At 41.5% G+C, this 9,138-nt stretch overlaps 2 protein-coding genes across 3 annotated transcripts in view; one reads left to right on the forward strand and one right to left on the reverse strand.

The window, feature by feature from the left end:
• SLC16A6 (solute carrier family 16 member 6) overlaps positions 1-9,132 on the forward strand; it is a 15,417-nt gene extending 6,285 nt beyond the window's left edge. Inside the window, exons 3-7 of one of the 2 annotated variants that reach the window (XM_006912277.3) lie at positions 2,556-2,794; positions 4,229-4,372; positions 5,187-5,315; positions 6,806-7,621; positions 8,702-9,132. In XM_006912277.3, coding sequence (XP_006912339.1) covers positions 2,556-2,794; positions 4,229-4,372; positions 5,187-5,315; positions 6,806-7,621; positions 8,702-8,955 — 1,582 coding nt within the window. In that variant the 3' untranslated portion in view covers positions 8,956-9,132. Of the gene's footprint in view, positions 1-2,555; positions 2,795-4,228; positions 4,373-5,186; positions 5,316-6,805; positions 7,622-8,585 lie in introns of both variants that reach the window. The other variant, XM_015589797.2, reaches the window with a different exon arrangement.
• Positions 1-9,138, reverse strand: part of ARSG (arylsulfatase G) — an 89,656-nt gene that overhangs the window by 74,075 nt on the left and 6,443 nt on the right. The window lies entirely within an intron of this gene.

A 9,138-nucleotide genomic window follows, 5' to 3' on the forward strand; every position in this document is an offset into this window, starting at 1 on the left:
AGGGCATGGCCACAGGCAAGGTAGTTCGAGCCTGGAGGGCAAGGAGGAGTTCATTTCGACCTTGGCAGGCAAGTCAAGTCTTAGAACAGGAAGAAAGAAGGCTACAAAGATAGCTTGAGGTTCACTGATGAAGGACATGGGAAGTCAGGTCAATCAGTTGGTTTTACCCTCAGAAAGAGAAAAGCCACTGCAGAACTCTGAGCAAAAAAAAAAAAAAAAATGTCACAACAACGGGGCATTTCAGAAAGATTAATCGTACTGGACATGAGGAATCAGTTGAGACTTGTAAGGAGTCATGGCTTCCCAAGGAAAAGCTCAATCTGCTGGCCTGGGAGTGGAATGAGGTGGAAAGGGTGAGGGCTGAGGACCTGGGCTGTAGGCCGCCCCCCACCACCTCCCTTCCTTCCCTCCCGCCCCCTCCCTGGGGATGAACACTATTCTAAAGCCAACTCTGGCAAGTTAAGATTAATCGTACTGGACATGAGGAATCAGTTGAGACTTGTAAGGAGTCATGGCTTCCCAAGGAAAAGCTCAATCTGCTGGCCTGGGAGTGGAATGAGGTGGAAAGGGTGAGGGCTGAGGACCTGGGCTGTAGGCCGCCCCCCACCACCTCCCTTCCTTCCCTCCCGCCCCCTCCCTGGGGATGAACACTATTCTAAAGCCAACTCTGGCAAGTTATGTCTGTCTGTTTGTCTGTACATTTGTATGTTTATATGTAAGTATTTTGTTTTCTAAATCTCAAGTCCAATAACTTCGTCACTCCTGCTCCAGCCTATCTCTGAGTGAATTCTAAAAATCTCTGAAGGAGTGGTGTTGTGAAAACCTCATTTGCTGGAAGGCTCAGGGTTCCCATCTTAAGTCAGTTGCTTTCCGGGTTGGGTAACACTACTAACAACTTTTCTGTAGCTGCTCAGCTTATATCATGAGCTGTTTACTCCCTTCCCATCTTCCCATTTGCTCTCACAAATGACACATGGACACACATTGAACAGCAAATGCCTTTGCTGCAGAGAACTTAAGCTTCTTAAAGCATCTTAGTCCCTGTTTTTACTTAACCAAATACTTAACAGCAATAGGGTAAAAAATAAACATATAATTCTTTCAAAGTACTAGGCTACTGTGGGAATGGTATTATCAGTAGGATGAATGATAATACTTTGAGTCAGATTTGCTGCTTTTTAAGATTTATAGAGTAAATTCAGAATATTAGATCCTGATACAAGAAATTCAGAATATTAGATCCTGATACCAGAAATTGGCAAGTCTACTTGATAAACGAGGTTGCGCCCCGTTCATTTTCAATTGCCTTTATTATCAATAAAACCTGCCTTAGTACTTGAATAGAACTCAAACGGCTAAGGACACACAGACAACCTGAAAATTCACCTGTATACAACTGTAATTGTAGAGACTTTTAAACTCATGGTGGATTGCCATTAAGACCTTAAGACCATGGACTATTACTACCTATAATAATGTGCTAATTTTCAGTTGGACTAAAACCACACATCACTGTTTCAAAAGTATATGTAACTGCAGAGCCTTTGAAAACAACAGTTCACATACGAGAGCCCAATGCAGAAGACTGAAACCAGCCTCCCTCCATGTTAAATGTGGTGTTTCCTCTTACTTGGTTGTGTAATGGTACAGATCTGCTCGTTCTGATGTTTGTTACAGTTTGAATGGAAAGCTTAGTACGTCAGGGGTAACTTGGTTAAGTTAACTGGCTGCCCAGACCCCACAAGTCAGTGGTGCCTTATTTGGGCACTGCCTTCTCGTTGTAGTCCCTGTGTGCATGAAAATTCAGTTGCTAACACAGCAGCTGGTGATCAGCTTTGAGAACTTACTCATGCCAAACAAACTCCTAGAAGACAATTCCTACAGTTGGGTTGTGGTCGCATTCTGTCCATGTAGGTACATCCACAAAGGACACCAGATCATAATCAGAATGTTGCTGACTAAGTGGAAAACGGGATCTAGGAGAGGCAAGTGGATGATCTGGATGGCCAGAGGCACAAGGTGCACAGGGTGTCTCAAGCATTCACTCCGTGAAAGGTGGCAGAATACTGTCAACGTTTCTCTCTTCGCCTACCTTTTTCTAGGTTTCATTTCTGATCAGCATTCCTCTGCTCACTTCAATCTTCCTTTACCAAGCTTGTCTTTGAGTTCAAAGTCTTCACTGATGCTTGGTCTATTGGCCATTTTTTGTCCTTCAAACTGCATCTAAGTATCTGTCCTGATGCCTGATGTTTTCTTTTTCATTTCCCCATTTAACTGTCACAGTTTGACTGTCTTACTTCCAAATTCTTTGGAGGCTCTATGTACAATATGAATATACATACACATACACACAAATACCAATTTTTATATATATATATATACACACACATATATATTAAATACATTATCCAAAGACTTTATATGGACTGAGCGTAATTTATATATTCATCAACCCAAGAAATGTAAGTAGCTCTTATCGGATGTTTGCTAAAGGTATCAGAATCATAAACCCTCATGCTATTGCTGGTCTGAATTTTTTTAACTTTTTCTTTCAGATTAAGAATGACCGAAAAGAAATCACAGCTTTGTACCAGAGCCAGTGTTTATACTCAAGTGCCTGATGGAGGATGGGGCTGGGCAGTAGCTGTGTCTTTTTTCTTCGTGGAAGTCTTCACCTTTGGTGTCATCAAGTCCTTTGGTGTCTTCTTTAATGACTTAATGGACAGTTTTGATGAATCTAATAGCAGGATCTCATGGATAATATCGATATGTGTGTTCATATCAACATTTACAGGTTAGTACAGCGCTCAGCTTAAACGTAACATAAGCACACGCCTCTTTTAATTTGCCTAACTGTGTAATGGACGGTATGCATTGTGTATGCAATGCATTTCCTCGATGACCTCTGGGTACTTTCTAGCCTCAGATCATATGGTTTTCGGGGGTTGAGGATGTCAAGAGAAAGGGGAACTGAAGAGAGAAAATAAAAGCCTATTTGCCAGCTTTGACTGCCTTTGCTTTAAAGTGTATCTATTAAACACCTACTATATGCACATTCTTAGGACGCTGAGGACTGCAGTATCTCCTAGGTCTGTGGGGGATGGAGTCATTTTCTAAAGAAACAACATCAGAAGTACTTGGCATACTAGGCCCTGGTGTTACGAAAACATGCTTAGGTTGGAAACGTGAAAAAGTGGCTACGTGAAAGACAGAAGCTATGCACATCATGATTCATCAGCCACTCTTGATTTTTCTGTCCCATCGCTATGCTTCATTTGGTGTGCAAAACTGAGAATTCACTATATTTTATATCAATTTTGAAAGTCAAATGGAACGAAGCTAGAATTTGACCCTAAATGAGATTTTAAAAAAGAATCCAAAGCAGTGAGTATAGAAAAAAATCATTTACACAATCATAGGAAAGCCCATTTTCCTCATAGAATGACATAAATTAAGTGCATATCTAATTTTCTAGGTGCTACGGTGAGTCAAAACCTTTTAAAAATATAGATACGAGTTTTACAGAATTACACAATTACTTTGGCTCTCTCTTTAAGGAGCCCGAAGAATATATTTAAACGAGTACTAAAATACAGCCGACCGCTGAACAATGTGGGGATTAAGGGTGCCAACCTCCCGATGCAGTCAAAAATCCATGTATAATTTTTGACTCCCCAAAAGCTTAACTACAATGTCATCCCTTGGTATTTATGGGAGATTGGTTCCAAGACACCAACAGATACAAAATCCATGGATGTTCAAGTCCCTTATATAAAATGTCATAGATCAATGCTCACAGCCAGCCCTCCACATCCATGGGCTCCCAACCACGCATCGAAAATACAGTTTTCCATCTGTGGATGCCTGAATCTGCAGGTGCAAAACCTGAGGATAAGGAGCACCAACTGTATCTGTATTTTTAAAAATTTGAGTATATGTGGACCTGCCAAGTTCAAACCCGTGTTGTTCAAGGGTAAACTGTAATTCCTGACTGACTTAAGTATCACGGCATAAAACTGTACTATATAGTGTATATCATCCAGTGTACATACAGTGTACATAAGTCTTGTACGTGTTCAAGACTTATGAGAAGGAATCTTATTAAAGCTAATTCTTATGTGTTATGCATTATCCATCATCTTTCCACGTTTGAGACTTTAAAGAACGAGTCTTAGGAACACTCACGCCTCCAGGCGTTAACATGTCATGTGATGCTCTTTTAATGCAGCTCCCCTCTCCACTGTCCTGAGCAACCGTTTTGGACACCGCCTGGTGGTGATGGCGGGAGGACTGCTCGTCACCACGGGAATGGTGGTGGCGTCCTTCGCTCGTGAGGTTTACCACATGTACATCGCGATTGGCATCATCTCTGGTAAGTGTTTCTCCTGGGCTCGAAAATTCTCCAGAGACTTTATTAGAAGGACAAGGAAGGAGAAGGAGGGGCTCAAACCCAAGTGTATTTCTTTCTCTCTTTAAAATGAATAGTGTCCTGAAGCAGTGCTTTTAAACTGGGCTGTATGGACTCCAGGGGATACTGGAATCTGTTCTCAATGCCCAAAATTTTATATCCGATTTTAATACTTAGCAATGAGGAAAGCAAAACTTCTCTTTCATGATAATTAGCTACCAAAATGCACCATCTTCACAAGACCTCAGTTTTTAAGCCAGTATTCCCAAATCTGAGTCCAAGGATCCTGAGCTATAGGGTGTGCTGTGTGCTGGACTTATTCTTAGAAGTCTGAGAAAACTGTTTCCCCTTTTAAAGGAATTCATGTGTTACTGACAGACTGTGTGTATATTAATTTTGCACACTTTAAAATTTTTCATATATTTCTGCACATATCAAACTTGTTTATTTCCAAATAGAAGTCTTATATATAAAACATATATCCAACTCTAGTCTGTCCACTGTGAATTACAGACATTTGAAAAAAATACAGGAAGCAAAAACAACAACAACAACAACAACAATTTTTATACTCCTAATATCCCAAACACTGGTTGCAGCTTCTCCAGACCACTATTGAAACCCATTTTTCTTTGCTACAGCACCTTTTCCCAGAATGAACTACTGGGCTCCCCGCACTTATCATTTAAAACATAAACACAAAACTCCCAGATCTTCCAATGCACCTTTCTGATATCAGTCAGTGTGTGGTTCTCACTGTTCTTTTTGACTTTCACAGGTTCGGGATACTGCTTTAGTTTTCTCCCAACTGTCACCATTCTATCTCAGTACTTTGACAAAAGGCGCTCTGTGGTCACTGCCGTTGCTTCTACAGGAGAATGTTTTGCTATATTTGCTTTTGCACCAGGTAGGTGAACCATCACAGTCTATGCACTAATGTGGAACTGGGGAAGCCACTCCTATTCTTGCTGCACTAACTCGCCCACAGTCGGCTACTGGATGACCGTGACTGTGTGCAGTGGATACATTGCCTGTTTCCTTATTTTCTCCGGCATATTTGGGGTGTAGCCTCCCTAACTCCCATGTAGAAATTCAAATATTTTATTCCTAGTCTGACGTGACACAAATACGAAGATACATGGCACGAATTCAGTGTAAAGCTTGAAACAGCCATTCCAAAATAAATAATTTAATGATTTGGGATTTTGCATACTATCATTTCTCTCCTTTGTCAGAGAGCCATATTCGATGTGCATTTAAATTGTGCTCATAAAGTCGGTGTCATTGTGTCCTGTGTGTGAGTCATCTCACAGTGAAATTTTTATCTCTAGTATAATTCTCTAACTTAATTTGTGAGTTACATAACATGTTGTAGATAGATATCCTTGGACACCCATTGTCATTTCTTACGCTGCCATTTTTGATGAATGTGTCAGTGGATTATACTTTGTCCAAAGGAGATACATGTAGCAGTATTTAGGGGTGACATGTCATAATAATCTGAAGGTTTTCTGACAGTTCAGAAAAATGTATTGGTGCATATAAACAGAAAGATACAGCAGAGAGACAGGGGGAATGTTAATTGTTGAATTTAGGGGAAGTACAGGCAGGCATGTGGAGTCATTCTTTTCAGTTTTCTGTTGGTTTCCAATTTTTCGGAACCGAATGTTAAGGGGAGAATCAGTGGTCTGAGTGCCCAAAGGTTAGAAAATGCATCTTGATCAGTTGGGGTTAAGGACATTCCACAAAGCAGAAACTGGAGAACTAGATCATTTCATTCTGGGATAATCACTGAACCTTTGAGTCTTAGTTTATTTTGTACTTAACCCATTACTACTAAAGACTGACTGTATAACGCTCTACCTCAGGTCGAGAATCCCATTTTTAAAAGGCCAGATAGTAAATATTTTAGACTTCATGACTGTAAGTCTCTGTCACAACTACTCAGAAGGTGGTTCAGCACAGAAGCAGCCGTAGATACCTCAGTGAATGCACGCGGCTCTGTTCTAGTCAAGCTTTATTAGCAAAAACAGGCAATGGATTGGATTTGGCCTGCAGGCTGCTGTTTGCCAAACCTTGAAGTAGCTCAAAAATTTATGTCACTTCCTGTGCCTCTACTTGGAAAAACAAACCCTCCAGAGCTCTTTGGAGACCTGGGATGAAAACTTTTGTTTCGTATATAATAATCATTATGCACATTTTCTCCTTATTTCTCCCACAAGCACCAAAACCTAGAATAAAGGATAGTACAGGGTGACTGCATTCACACTGACGAGTCGATTTTTTAAAAAATTCGTACTAAATCTAAGTCCCCAGTTCTACTCAATATTTTCTCGCGGGTCTTGTCTCCATTTCTGATCTTACGTGTTATGTCTCCCCCTCCCCTGTCTATCCAAGCGTTCACAGCCCTGAAGGAGAACATTGGCTGGAGGTACAGTCTCCTCCTCGTGGGCCTACTACAGTTAAACATTGTCATCTGTGGGGCATTGCTGAGACCAATTATAATCAAAGGACCCGGGTCACCGAAAATAACTAGACAGGAAAATCCGAAAGAAGTACAGTATATACTTGAAAATGAGAAAACGCGGACCTCGATAGACTCCATTGACTCAGGAGTAGAACTAACTACCTCACCTAAAAATGTGCCTAGTCAGGGTAACGTGGAGCTGGAGCCAAAGGCCGACGTGCAGCAACAGGTCCAGGAGACCAGCTCCAAGCAAAAGGATGGGAAAGTCCCATTATTGGACTTCTCGATCTTGAAAGAGAAAAGCTTCATTTGCTATGCACTATTTGGTCTCTTTGCCACATTGGGATTCTTTGCACCTTCCTTATACATCATTCCCTTGGGCGTCAGTCTGGGCATTGAAGAGGACCAAGCTGCTTTTTTATTATCTACAATGGCAATTGCTGAAGTTTTTGGAAGAATCGGAGCTGGTTTGGTCTTCAACAGACAGCCCATTCGTAAGATCTACATTGCGCTCATCTGCGTTACGTTACTGACCGTGTCTCTGTTTGCCTTTACTTTTGCTACTGAATTCTGGGGTCTAATGTCCTGTAGCATATTTTTCGGTGTTATGGTTGGAACAGTATGCGGTACCCACATTCCACTGCTTGCGGAAGATGATGTCGTGGGAATTGAGAAGATGTCCTCTGCTGCTGGAGTCTACGTCTTCATTCAGAGCATAGCAGCCCTGGCTGGACCTCCCCTCGCAGGTAATTTAAATACATAAAATCCTGTCAGTTATCCTCTCCGCACCCACTTTTTAAATTTAGAGTTGGACACGTGCGACATCTGTAGCATTTCTGGACCTGAACCATATTAGTTAAGATGACACTGTTTAGGGCCAAAATGTTAAGGAAGACTGGGGATAGCTTTGCAGGATGTAAATGGAGATCATATTATCAAGGAGGCATTGTAATTTAGATTATATCATTCATAATGTTTACTATTCCTTCATTAATAGTGCTAGCTTCCTGTTCGAGTCTAATAAAAATATTTATCGATTTTTACATTTAATTAGAGAGCTGGCAGAATTACAGCTCTCTTGATTTAAATACGAGGAAATCAGAAGTCGAAGAATGTAAGCCGGTAGTCGTATGATCAATCGGCGACTAGTCAGAACAGAACCTGTGTCTGCAGTCCGAGCTGCCCAGGCTTTTCCTACCATCTTGCCTAGTAAGTGCCAGAGCGGGTCCCATGGATTAATGACGTCATTACCCTCTGACTTTGGAACTACAGAACTCAGGGACTTCTGTAAGTCCTACCTTCCCTTCTTAGGAAGGGTGTTAGGGAATTGAGCACAGAGCAGCACTCTGAGTTTCCTCAGTTGATGACTACAAAATATTTCCTTGTAGCAAGGGCATGGGCATGTTTCATTCTTAGACCTGAAACAGGTCCCTAAAGTTACTGTGACTAGAAATCTTACCCCATGTTAAAAGACACCTGAAATGAACTTGAGTGAAAATAATAGAGATCTTTCCTCTCTCAAAAATATTACCTTTTCAAAGAAGCATGCACCCAATTGTCCCCTGATTTAGAGTCCCTCCTAGGACAGATTAGCCCATGAAGACATTTTAGTGACAATTTTCTCGGTGCGAACAGCATGTTGTATGTACGACTTATCTCTTCTCCCCGGTCTAGAAAAGATTCTGAGCTTCAACACTCTTTTTTCTTTAGAGAAACAAGATAAGACAAAGAAGACAAAGAAACCGAGAAGCTTCTGAGTTTGAGGGGCGCCTGGGTGAGAAGGGTGTGTGTCCATGCTGCTAACAGATGTGAATGCTTTCTCCCAGGTCTGCTGGTGGACCACAGTAAGATATACAGCAGAGCCTTCTACTCCTGCGCAGCTGGTATGTCTTTGGCCGCAGTGTGCCTCGCACTTGTGAGACCGTGTAAAAAGGGACTGTGCCAGCAGCATCATCATGCAGATGAAGCAAAGGCAGAGAGTTACCGTGGGAGAGCTTTACAAGACATACCTGAAGACTTTCTTGAAATGGACCTTGGGAAAAATGAGAATAAAGTTCCTGTGAAAATGGAGTCAGTATGACAGGCTTTCATGTAACATCGGCCACCGTGTTGGCTGGTTTGTGGGGGATGGTGGGGGACAGGGGACATAGTGGTCTAGGGGGGCTAACTACTCTACCCACTTTGAAAAAGACATTTTAAAGGGAATGCATATGTGAACACTGCTACCAACATCTTTTTATTTTAATTTTTCTTTTTCGCTTTT

The sequence above is a fragment of the Pteropus alecto genome, unplaced genomic scaffold, assembly GCF_000325575.1.
Source record: "Pteropus alecto unplaced genomic scaffold, ASM32557v1 scaffold134, whole genome shotgun sequence".
Classification (NCBI taxonomy): domain Eukaryota; kingdom Metazoa; phylum Chordata; class Mammalia; order Chiroptera; family Pteropodidae; genus Pteropus; species Pteropus alecto.